General features: G+C 40.2%; 1 protein-coding gene across 2 annotated transcripts in view; it reads right to left on the reverse strand.

The window, feature by feature from the left end:
- Crebbp (CREB binding protein) overlaps nucleotides 1-13,455 on the reverse strand; it is a 127,294-nt gene that overhangs the window by 53,812 nt on the left and 60,027 nt on the right. Inside the window, exons 4-5 of one of the 2 annotated variants that reach the window (XM_020156526.2) lie at nucleotides 2,335-2,575; nucleotides 933-1,046 (exon numbers count right to left, since the gene is read on the reverse strand). In XM_020156526.2, coding sequence (XP_020012115.1) covers nucleotides 933-1,046; nucleotides 2,335-2,575 — 355 coding nt within the window. The remainder of the gene's footprint in view (nucleotides 1-932; nucleotides 1,047-2,334; nucleotides 2,576-13,455) is intronic. The other variant, XM_074059246.1, reaches the window with a different exon arrangement.

The raw sequence follows: 13,455 nt of genomic DNA on the forward strand, positions 1-13,455 counted from the left end.
GTGTGAGGAATACACACTTAGAACACAATTGGGGAGGAGGAAAGATGGCACAAATGAGAGGGAGGAAGATGAGGAAGACTGTGCCATATTGAAAGATCACTAAGGAAGGGCATGGGTCAGGCTAGAGGGTGACAGGAGCCCAAAGGTCAACTGCTAGCTGTCCAAATGAGGGACACTCCCAAAGACCACTCAAATGACAGGAAAAGGCCTTAAAAATGGAAAGAGATATTAATCCTTCTTATAACCCTGATGCCTAAAAAACAGCAGGAACCTGGAGGTCACATGCAGGCCTCCTGATGAATTCTCTGCAGAACCGATCACACTCAGGGCTACACAGATGACTCAGATGACAAAACAATGGGAATGAGCAGGATGTGCCAGTCCTGGGGCAGAGACTCCCAATTGGAAGTTGAATAAATTGCTAGTTATGTCAACAGGTCTAGGAACTCTGAGTAGAAGGAAGAAAGCTTCGAAAGTGTCTCCATATGGGATCGCACACTGACCCAGCTTGACTGACAGAGCCTTTGCAATTTGCTTTAGGAGAAGGAGTGTCCAATTTCCAAAGAAGTCCTTTCAAGCTCCCCTGATAGCACTGCCATGTAAGTAACATGACACTCAAATCCTTGTACTTGTTATGTGTGGGAAAATTCTAAGTCTTCATGTCAGCTATTTGATGGAAGTAACTTTGCTGTTTGCACTCCTTCAAATGTATGTATGCAGAGCAGGGTGGAGGGAAAGGGTGGATGAAAGCCTAACATGGCCATAGCCATCTGCCCTCCGAGCTTGGCTGCACCTGAGTCTCTAACAGCCCTACCTCATCCTTGCACTTCGTGGCTGGTGACCCCTGCCCGCTCCCTACCTACTCTCTATAGTCTCTTTAGAAACAGCTTCTATTCTCATCTCCAAGCTTCTCTGTCCCCGTGCTCACTTACTTTGTTGGTTTCGCTTGTCACTGGCATTTTTCAAAGGAAGGCAAACAGGACAGTCATGTCGTGTGCAGTTCTTCCAATGAGAGATGATTTGTCGTGAAGATGCACAATGGGCAACTATGACCAGAAAAACAACGAGATGTTATTTTTCTATCCAAATCGTCACACTTTCAATTACACCTAAATTATGCCAGATTCCATAAGACAATGGTAACAAGTGTAACCATAACACAGTATAAGCAGTCCTCAACTTACAAACAGGCTGCTTTCCAAAAAGTCTGTAAGTTGACTGTGGAGGATTCCAAACAAAAACTTCCCATTGAAGCAATGTTATGAATGATGGGTGATTAACATTTAGCCCACAAAATAAACAAAAACTACTCCACCTAAAATACTGAACTGCAATGAAAAGAACAAATTCTGCAATGTCACTACTTAAAATAAAAATGTTAAGTTATATTTAAAGATGAAATCATCTAAATACTGCAGTTGAAGAAATACAGATAGAGAAGCAAGTAAGAAATCTGTACAGACTCCGAAGGGACCTGGGGTGCTTTGTAAAGGATTCCAGAGGATAACTGCCCCTGGTTATTCTCCAGTCTTCATCTTCTGAAGTCTAATCTTACCCTGTTCTGCATTTCCATCACAATCAGGATTACTCTGGGGACTCACAAATGTCACAACGGGAGAGAGGGAGACTGGGGCGAGATTTTCCCCCACAAAGTTTATGACACAAGTAAGAAGAGAAGGAAAGAGGATAAAGATTACAGGAAAGCACAGTTGTTAACAGGAAACCCATTATTCATTGGAATGGAGGTGCCTGATAAAAGAGGGGAAAGGGGGCACATGATGTGCCTGATTCATCCCTCCCAAGGGATGATGTGGTACACAGTCTCCCATATCATTGCCAATCAGCCAGAACAACTCGGCTGTCACGAGTAGCCTGAAGACTAGGGCAGAGGAGCAAGGCAGTGGGCCGCTGCTGGTATAGGTCCCTGAAACAACCACAAGACAGATGCTAGAGGTACAGGAAAGGGCATGAGCTTGTCTGTATGTGTGCTAGTCACTGCCCCAAACCACCCCACAATCTAGACACTTACAACAAGGAGTGCTCAAGAAGTGACAAAAGTCTTCCATGAGAGAAAGGAGGAAAAGAACTCAGAGCACAGTCTCATGCAGGAGATGTTCAGAGTATCAGAAAAACAAACTGCCTTTCTCCTCAATAGGTGAGCCTTCCACAGGCAGCTAAGTGTCAGGTGTGGGGTATGAGAGCAACATGTTCTAAGCCACACCAGAAGGAGGTCAGCACCAAGTCTACACAGCTTTCTGACCACAAGAGCTGAAGAAGAATAATAAAGGCCAATTCCACCCTGACTACAGCCACTAGTTCAGAAAGGGCACTTACCTTGACAGGCTTTCCCAGCCTGACAATGTGTCATGTGATTCAAAACATTTTTCATGGTTCGACAATGTGGGAGAGAGCAGGCCCGAACCTCTCCATTCGCTTGTTCTCGTCTCTGACATTTATGAGCGTGAAGCAGTAGAACCAGCTGCTGCTGTATCAGTTTGCGTTTTTCAGGATCTGCAGTGGGGCCTGTTGCAATTGCCTGTGTGGGTACAATTCCCACTGATGTTTGCATCTGTGACTAAAATAAAACAAAATAACAAAAATGTTTTATTAAGCTTTTAGAATTTCAATTCATGTTCATTCATTATTTCTCAAATGAATGTGAAAGCAGCAGGATAACACTGGCCGCAAAGAGGTTGGTGCAGTTCTCCTTAATCCATCAGTGACTTTAAGAAGATTGACAAGCACAGAAATCAACCCAACTCAGATGCAAAGCTGATTCAAGTTCACTCACATACAATTATCATTCCAACAAAAAAATGACACTTACTCTGTACTGCAGGAGTCCAAACCCAACTCACTCTACAATATATGTAACCACTGGAAAAGCTGTGTATTAGCAGGCTGAACCACAGGACACTGCTGCTTTTGTAGGTCCCAAAGTGCCAAATACTGGCAATTTCATATGGTTCAACCTTATTAAAAAGACTGCCAAGGCCTGACAAACTGCAACACACTGCAAATATCTGAAAAAGCAAAAAGAACCAGAGCCACCTTTTGTTTTGTTTGTTTTCTTCTGTAGCATACCATTTGCATTTCACTATTCCATACCCAGGACAATACATTTGATTGCAATACATTTGATTGCACTGTAATCACTGTCTCTCCTAAAAAAAATAACAACACTTACCATCCAGTACGATTTTATCATATTCTTAAGAAATGCTTTCTGTCATTAGAATTTCCACTCAATAACTGGGCATGGTGGCTTCAGCCTGTGTCAGGAGGATCACAGCTCCAGGCCAGTCCAGGAAAAAACTTTTGAGATCCCATCTCAATGGGGGAAAAAAAAAATGTGTGTGGTAACACACACCTGTCATCCCAGCAATGATGGGGAAGAATAAAATAGAAGAAATACAGTCTAGGTCAAGTCCAGACAAAAGTTATACCACATTTCCAAATCAACCAGAGCAAAAAGGGCTGTAGGCCTGACTCAAGCAGTAGAACACTTGCTTATCAAGCTTGAAGACTTGAGTTCAAACTCCAGTACTGCACAAAAAAAAAAAAAATCCACTCAGACATCTGACTCTGACATTTTTAATTTTTTACAATACTAGGCAGGCACAAGCCGTAGAGTGCCTGCCTAGCAAGTGTGGGATGCTGGCTCAAATCACAGTAACACACACACAAATTAGTGATCTGATAAAAGTATTGAAACAGAATTTGCTTGACTTCATCTGTCTGAAATAACAAGCCAGACCAAGCAGGCCTCTTAACTACACAGGAAAAATGACCTGTGGGATCTTATTCTTTACAAACTCGTAAAAGCTTTTCCAGCAAACTTACTGTACAGTCTTATCAAATAAGGGAAACCTGATGTTCCTAATATACACTGAACTATATTATCCATAGTTCAGGGATTTCTAACCTTCCTTAATATTCTGATATTCCCAACTTGACTTCACAGCACTAAGAACTTTCTCTAAATATAAGAATCATAACTAGCAGGGTACTCAGAAGGCCGAGGCAGGAGGGATCTTGAGTTCAAGGCCAGTATGGGCTGCGAGGAGAGATCTTGTCTCAAAACAAACAAACAGAAAGAAAAAAAATAATCATAAGTATACATTTGCAGATAGGAGAAAATATGTACACATACACACACATTTTAAATTTTTTTTTTGGGGATAGGCCCAGGCTGGGCTCAACTCCACAATCCTCCTGCCTCTGCCCCGTGAATAGCTGGGATCACAGGCATGCATCACCATGTCTGGCTTTCTATGTTTCTTGGGCTGGGGGCATGGCTCAGGCAGTATAGTGCCTGCCTAGCAAGTGCAAAGGCCTGAGTTCAAACCTCAGTACCACCCGCTGCCCCCCCCCACCAAGAAAACAGAAAAGTTTTTTAATGAATTAAAGAGGATTTTTTAAAAGTTACAGTTTTCTGATTATAAGTGTAAAATATATATGCTGTAGGAAATTTGGAAAGCAACAGAACTATTAAAGAAATAATTAACAACACGTGAAATACCAAAATCCACCAGTCCACTATTAAAGTGTTGATAGGTTTCTTATTCTTCTAGTCTTTTTCCTAGGGAGATGCATGTGGAAATGTAATCAATATGGTCTTATATCTGATATGTATGTTATTCAAACCCACCCATATGTGTCTATGTCCTGTCTTGAAGCTGTCTCATCTAGTAGTTTACATGATGCGTAATGAAAGCACAACATCTCACTACACAACTGTATGTTCACTTAACTAGTCTCCTTTTATGGGGCGTAAACTGGAACCTTTTTCCTTCTCCCCATTTTTTTGGGTACAATTTTAAATAAAGTCTCAGTAAACAAATATCCTCTGATCACACCTCTGCCAGCATTCAGTTTCAACATTAAGTCTCTTTGATCAGTTTAGCCACATGGATTAGAAATTTCAACCAGAAGTCAAAGGAATGGAGATGTGGAAGAAGGTGAGAAATACCAAGATGGTCGTTATTTAGGTCTTTGGCATTTATGAAAATTTTAAACATGCAGAAAAGCAGAAAGGAAAGGACAGTCATTGCACCTCAGAAAAAGAACACTCATTCTGACAGCAGACAATACAGCAGCAAAGCATATTCTCATTCCCCTAGTCTAGTATCTTTTTCCATTTTCCTTTTATTAGTTTTCAGGTACAGTCTTTGCCTGGAGCTAGCCTCTGACCACAAGATGGGTCTCATTAGCTTTCTACCCAGGCTGGCCTTGAGCCTGGAATCCTCCTGATCTTTGCCTCCTGAGTAACTACGATTACAGATGTGAGCCACAGCACCTGGCCTCTCACTGTTTTGTTTTGTTTTTTTCAGTGTGTGTGTGTGTTTGCAAGGCAGGCGGTCTACCAGTTGAGCCACACCTCTGGTCCATTTTGCTCTGGTGAGTTTTGTAGATTGAGTGTCTCCGGCTATTTGCCCAGGCTGGGCTCACACTTCAATCCTCCCAATCTCAGCCTCCCAAGGAGCTAAGATTACAGGCGTGAGCCATGAGCACCTGACTCTCAGTGTTTCTTTCTTAAGGTACCAAATATTATAATTCATTGATTCTTGTTTGGGATATATATTTTTTTCAATACTGTGTTTGAACTCAGGACCCCATGCCTGCAAGGCAGACACTCTACTTGAGCCATGTCCCTAGCCTTGGGATATGTTTTAAGTAACATCTTTTGTATTATACCTGGCCATATGTCAACACACTCATAAAACACATGACAAATTAAAAACTTGTTCTATTACTTGCCTATCTATGCATGGATGACACAGTATGGTTCACTGAGCTCTACCTATTGTTAACATGTGTCTCCAAAGCAACTTAGAAGCTGAGCCAAAATGGAAGAGAGAACATGTGCTTGGCTTTCTCCATTTAACTCCATATACTTGTACAGGGTTGGTCTAGATTTCATAAAGTACTCAGAAATATAGGGGTACAACTTAATGTCCTCCTCAACCAAGCTGGTGTTCAATAAGCCAAAGGGCTATAGTGACCTGCAAGTGGCCTTGGGATCTGTCAGAAGCATTCTTCAAACTCTCCCAACTTACCCACCCAGTTCACACTGTCCTGGCAGGTGGCAAGAATAAAGGAAAGCCGAAAATTTAGACAGGAACTTCCCCTTTAATAAAATATAAAACAAAACCTAGTGTTGCAAATTCCCCAAAAGTAATTCACACATTTTATGCAATTTTGTTTTTGCAAAAGTCAAGATAAGTCCAGAAATGGACACATGTGCTCATCAAACCAGTGTAAGATAAAGGTGATATTCCAAACTGGAAAGTGATGGAGCAATGTTTGATGCCCACCTGAAATTAAAAAATAAACTGCAAGCTGGGTCTGGTGGTTCATGTCTGTAATGTGGGAGGCTGAGGCAGGAGGATCACAATTTTGAGACCAGCATGGCTACATATACATAGCAAGTTCCAGGCCAGCCTGCGTCACATAGCGAGAACGGGTCTGTCTGTCTGCCTAACCAACCAACCAACCAACCAAGCAACACACCACAGCTGAAATAAAGTAAGCAAAAGCAGATGAAACTGGAGATGGCTATTTTTAGAATATGAGAGTAAGAAATCTTCTTAACATAAACATATGAGAATGAAGACTAAAGAGTGAGAGCTGGAGCACCAGTCTAGAAAGCATGAGGTCCTCAGTTCAAACCACAGGACAGCCAAAAACAAGTAAAAAGTCCATAAGGGGGCATGGGGTGGTGGTGGCAGCTATCATTCCACTAGAAAGTTGGACAAAGAAAATATACAGATAGTTCACAAAATACAAAAAAAGCAATTCTATGTCATGATAAAGCTGTGAAGGTAGAACAGTCTTTTTAACAACTGATGATGAAAAGGATGGGACCACTGGGCATCCACATGCAGAAAAATGCACATTATCCTCAAGTGATTCACACAGGAGTACATCTTCATATCCTTGGTTTAGGAATTGGTTTCTTAGCTATTTCACCAAAAGCACAAGTGATAAAAGAAAGAATAAATTAAATTGGATTTCAGAATTTAAAACTTTTACACTTTAAAGGATACTGTCAAGAAACTGAAAGTTAGCCAAAGAATGGGAGAAAATATTTGAAAATCATAGGTCTTATCAGGCTCAAGTGGAAGAGCACTTGCTTAGCAAAACAAAACAACTGGGAAGGACAGGAATGTAACCTAGTAGTACAGCATATGTGAGGTCCACGGTTTAATTCCCAACACCACACATAGGTCAGGCCTGATAAGGAATGTGTCTAGAATGTATTCACAAAATAAAACAAAACACTTACAACCCAATAATAAAAAGACAACTCAAAGGTCTGGCACCAGTAGCTTACACTTGTAATCCCAGCTATTCAGAAGCAAAGATCAGGAGGATCGTGGTTCAAAACCAGCCCAAGCAATCTGTTCACCAAACTCTATCTCAAAAATACTCAACACAAAAAAAAAGGGCTGGTTGTGTGGCTCAAGTAGTAAAGCTCCTGCCTAACAAGCGTGAGGCCCTGAGTTCAAATCCCAGTATAGCCAAAAAGAAAAAAAAAAAAAAAGACAACTCAATTAAAAGAGGGCAAAGGGCCTGGTGCCAGTGTCTCGGAAGACAGAGAACAGGAGGATCCTCGTTCAATTGAGGCCAGCCTAAGTAAAGAGACCCCATCCCTGGTAGGCATGGTAGCACACAACTGTCATCCCAGCTACTATAGCTACTATAGGAAGCATAAAAGAGAAGGATCCCAGTCCAAGTTGGCCTGGGCAAAAAGTGAACCTATCACCCAAACAACCAAAGCAAAAGGGCTAGAGGTGTGACTCGAGTAGTACAGCACTCAGCTCAAAGCTGAGTTCAAATTCCAGTACTATCCCCCTCCCCCTCCCAAAAAAAGCAAGGATGTGAATAGGTATTTCTCCAAAGATAAACAAACAGACAAAACACACGATTCTCAACATTACTAGCCACTAGGGAAATGGAAATCAAACCCACAGTGAGATACCACTTCAAACCCGTAGGATAGCTATAATAAATAAGACCAATGCTAAACAATAGCAATATTATGGGAGATGACATGGATTAATTGTAATACTCATATATTGCTGGTAGGAATATAAAATAGTGCTGCTGCTTTGGAACAATCTAGCAATGTAGAAATACTGTAATTCTAATCCTAAGTATATACCCAAGAGAATTTAAAAGAAAAAATGTTTACACGTCAACTTGTAAAAAAAAAAAAAAAATGTTCATAGTAGGTTACTTAAAATAGCCAAAAATGCAAACAACTCAAATACAAACGGATGATAGAAAAATAAAATGTGGTGTTATCTAAACAGAGTATTTCTCAACCATCAAAAGGAAAGTGGTACTACTACAGCATGAGCTATGGAAACATCATGTTCAGTGAAAGAAGCCAGTCACAAAAGACCATGTACCGGATGACTGAATAGAATTCCTGCCCAGCAAGCACAAGGCTCTGAGTTCAAACTCAGTACTGTGAAGGAGGGGGAAGAGAAGAAAATAAGATCAAAGAGGCAAAAAAAGTAGATTTGTGATTGGCTCAGGTTTGGAGTTCAGAACTGGGCAGTAACTAACTGTTAACAGCACAGGGTTTTCTTTTAGAAGAATGAAAACGGTCTAAACTTCACTATGGGAATGGGATACACAAAGCCATTAAATTGAGTACTCTAAAAGGAAGAAATGTATGATATGTGAATTACATTTCAATAAAGCTGTTTTTAAAAGTTCCATTTCACTAGCCATCAAAGAATTCAAAATAAAACAATGAGATATTTTTCACCTATCAGCATGGCCAAGATGAAAACAATCAGTGAGGCTGATGATAGTATAAAGAAACAGCAATTTCAAATACTCTGGTAAAAATATAACTTAATATAATTTCAGAAAAGAACACGCATCAAATGGAAAAATGTGCAGGTTTTGTTTTTGTTTTTTAAGACATGGTCTCATTATGTAGCCTAGGCTGGTCTCAAACTCAAGATACTCCTGCCTCCATCTCCAGGATGCTGGGATCATAGACATGTGATACCACACAGCTAGCTACATTTCTCTCCCCCTCCTCCTCCCTTTTTTTGTGAGCTACATCCCCAGCACAAACTATGCATTTCTTTTGATCCAGTAGTTTCACTTCTTCTAATCTATTATTAGGGAAATAACTATATAAAGATAAAGTTGTGCAAAAATGTACATGCAAAGATATGTATCACAACCCTGATTAAATACTGAAAAAATGGAAAGACTGTAAATGCCTATCAAAAGTGAACTAATTACACACTGTTGGGGTTACAGATCTATAATGAAATAATATAGTCATTAAAATAAGACAGACCTCAAATAACCCCAGTCAAAGCCATGTGGGGTGTAAGAATGGCCCAGCCTGAATTCCTGACAAACAAAAAATTGGGAGGTAATACAAAATGATTATTATTTAAGGTAATAGTAAGGCAAACCTTCAAGATTTACAAAAAGTCATTTAAAACGTACCATAAGTTTAAAAAAAAGAAGGCTGTAGAGTAGCACTATAAAGTCATTCCATTTTTCCTTATTGACCATATGTTTGCACTTTTTCGTAGGAAAACCTAGGTAAACTTATCTGCCGGTTATATCATAAGAATTCTAGCTTTTATAATTCTGTACTGTGTGAATGTTTTATAGTAAGTACCTACTATTTTTACAACCACAAAAGCATTCCACTTTGGTGAAAATTCCTGGAAAAATTAGATCAACAGATCCTGGAGCTGGCTCTTGAAACCCAGCCAGACTGAACCTCCACATCCCAATGGGATCCATGCTCCTCAGACACTCCCTCTCCAACTACCTACAAATGTGATCCTTCATACCTCCACTTAGAATCAGAAAATTACACCACAAGCAGTTCCAGGTGGTACAGGGGACAGCTCTGCAATATCATTTGTTCTGATTAACCCAGAATGACCCTGCAACAGCTTGGAACACAAAGCTCTGGAGTCATAAAACAAAATGCACACTAAATGCACACAGCTATTACCTGGAAGGAGGGACTAACTACTCTGAGACAATGAAAATCAACTGGTAAGAAATAGAACACACCTATATTTAGATGGTCTGCTTGGTGTTTACTGACTTTTAAAAAATAAGATTATCTTAAAACACTGGATTTAAATTTAATAGGGAAATAAAGTGAGAAAGATGGACAAAATGATTTGTAATCTTCCAGATCAAAAAAAAAGAAGCTGTAATTTTTAAAGTGGAAAACAAATGGCTAAGGCGTATGGAAAAAGGCCATGGCAAGGCTGAGGATACTCCCTTCCTCTGCCCCAAAGCCACAACCTTCAGCACTGGAAAGCAGAAGACCTCTGAGAGGTGGGATAACCTGCTATTATACAAATAAACCCTAAAAGGTAGGAGGTACTGGATCTGGTTCCACAGGGACAAGGTGACAGTCCTAGCACACCACCACGTATAAACTGAGTTTTGGGGTCTTAAAAAGCTCATGAGAATTACCAAGTTACTGAAAACTCTTTAAAAAACATTCCTGTAGAATACTGTCAATATATAAACCATTCTACAAGAATACTTACTGCAGTTAAGTTTTGGTAACTTGTCAAATTAGTGATTGGGTCAATTGTTTATTGGTGACTTAAACCTTAGTCATTTCAGATGATTGTGGAAAAAGTGAGAGGATATTAGGGAAGGGCAATTCATGCTTCTCAACAACCAACTGACATGGATCACAATGCTTTAGACACTATAAAGCACTGCATTTGCATTACTGCTGGTGTGACTATCCTCATCGAGACCCATTAAATTTACTATTTACTGAGTTCCAACAGTCACTTCATTCCTCAGAAATGCCTAGCAAATATTCCCCACTATTTGATGCTAACAGGCAGGCAGAAGTTGTGGGTTGTTGTTAGTAAGTACACAGCACATGCTGTTTAATCTGGAAGAACTTTCTGACCTGGTCTCTACTATCCACAAAGTGAAAGAGCTGAATTATCTGTGGGAATAATTTATGCTTCCACTTAGAAGGTTTTGATGAAGAAAGGGCTATCCTAATCGAAGTTTAGAAAGCTATTATTAATAAGTGGAAACTCATATTGGAAAGAAAGTTAAACCATCCTGACTAAGTACAGTTTACCTCAGTACCTCAGGGGGAAGGGTGAGTTCATTCCAACGCCCTACACCCCACTGTGGACACCAAAATCTACAGATGCTCAAATTCGTTATACTAAGAGGTGTATCTGTATATAACCCATGCACATTGTCCTGAACCCTCTAAATCATCTCTAGATTACTTATAATAGCTAACACAATGAGAATGCTGCATCAGTAGTTATTATACCATATTGTTTAGAGAATAATGACAAGAAAAAGGTGCGTACATGTAACATACGGACAGTTTAAGAAATGTGTTTTCCACTCCAGTTTGGTTTGACTCCACAGAGGCAGAGGGCTAACTGTACCCACTATACACACACAGGGTTGAGTCTGATGTCACAGGACTGGATAATTTTTCAAAATGTATGGTTTCCTATTATTTCTAACAGAACACATATTTTGTGCTTAGACTATGTTTCCCAGCTTATATTTATAGCCAGTTTTTAAAATAAAAAAGGACTTAGCTATTATTAAGAATTTTAGACAAAAGATTCTTTTTTGAAGGCTCTACACCCATATTTCCTGAGCAATCATCAGGACACAGGATCAACAGATGCAAACGCTTAAATCACTAACAATTATGGACAAAGGCTTACTTCCGAACCTTTCCTCATTTTCTAATTCAATCAAATCAGTAAGACACAACTCACAATCTCAGTGTGACTTTACATAGAAGCTGCTGTTGTACCCCGTAAGAAGCTATGTCTCCATAAGTGCTATATAAGCATCCCTCAGGCCTAGAAGAAAGGGAAATCCCTTTAGGAAGTAAGGGAGCCCAGTCTATGTAAGGTGAGCTCATCAAAGACAAGGACAAAGAGCTCTGGCTTTCATGCAGCTCAGCTACTTCCATCCTGATCCCCCAACCATCAGAAACTAAACACAAGGGAACGAAAATGATAAGAAGAGGATAAACAAGGCTAGGGCAATGGAGATTAGTGAATGCTTCTAAGTGTAAGGCTGACACCAAGACCAACAAAGTATGCCCACTTCACAGGGTATAGGTGACCACAGGCCACCAACATTTAGTGGACTGTGGATCTCATGAGCTTTATTTTACATCAGTCATTGGAGAGGCTCACTCAGAAGTGCAGATTCCCACGTAAGAGAGGACTACAAGCCCATCTATTTGAGAATCACCTGAACTGCTTTACAAGGAATTAGGTGCCATAAACTGGGAAAATTTCACAAACACTGACCACAAAAACAGATTAGCTTTTCTCCCTGAAAGATTCTGAACCTGGCAGACTGGGTGAGGTTCAAGAACCACCAATCACTGGCACACATGCTGAGAAATACAGTTAGAAAGTAAGCCCTGGGACCACACACTGCCATGGAAGGCCCAGCACCTGGAGTTCACCACTCAAATGCTGTCTATGTCACTGCCCCAAGCAGGCTGTTCTGGCAAGTCACTTCTACAAGCCTCCCTTGTCTGAAAACTCTTCTACCAGTCACACTTTCTTCCTGTTTAGATACATCAATTGGTTGTCAGGGGCTTGTCCAAGGACTCCACTTCAAAATTCTGCATATAATCTAAACAAATTATGCCATCACTATCATGAGTAGTTTTAAATAAGCAAGCAGCACACCTTATGAATTTCCTGCATTAAGAGGAAATGATGAAATCTCCAGTGTAGTTTTTCATTTTTCCTTTAAAAATTCACACACAGGAACTTCATATCAGAAATTACCTGTGGGAGACAAACTGGGGGAACCTGGAGATGAAGCATATCTGGTATGAGATGTTCTCAGCCTAAGAGGAGTCCCATTTCCAAACAGCACTCTAGTAAAATGGCAGAAAGCACAATTCAAAGCTTAGGAAAGACCACATCACCACGAATCAGGTAGCTTCTTTTCTGAAAGGATCAACCTTAAATGACCCCTCCTCTTTCCCCCTCACTTTCTCCACTTCGAGTTTCTGTCCACACTTCCCTCCTCTGAGATGGCCCCTACACACTGTACACTCAATCTACAAAATAGTGACCCAGCCTCTACCCTTGACAAAACCTTCTGTCAATAAAGGCTAAATAATTTTAAAATTCTTACACCCATATAAACTGTTACAGAAAAGTGGATAGTGAATATATGCTCAGTAACTGATGATTCTCATATCAACTCATGAACAAGTCAAACAGCATACATAAGATTTAACTGAATCTATCACATATCCTGATTTCAGAGAAGCGCATTTCTACAGAGAGGCACGCAACTAAAGTGCATCTGAGAATCATGAAATAATTACATGGTGACAATTCTAACAAACCTTAAACTATACAAAGTAAGAGATTGCAAATAAAATGACCAAAGACAGAACTA

This window comes from Castor canadensis, chromosome 17 (genome assembly GCF_047511655.1).
Source record: "Castor canadensis chromosome 17, mCasCan1.hap1v2, whole genome shotgun sequence".
Classification (NCBI taxonomy): domain Eukaryota; kingdom Metazoa; phylum Chordata; class Mammalia; order Rodentia; family Castoridae; genus Castor; species Castor canadensis.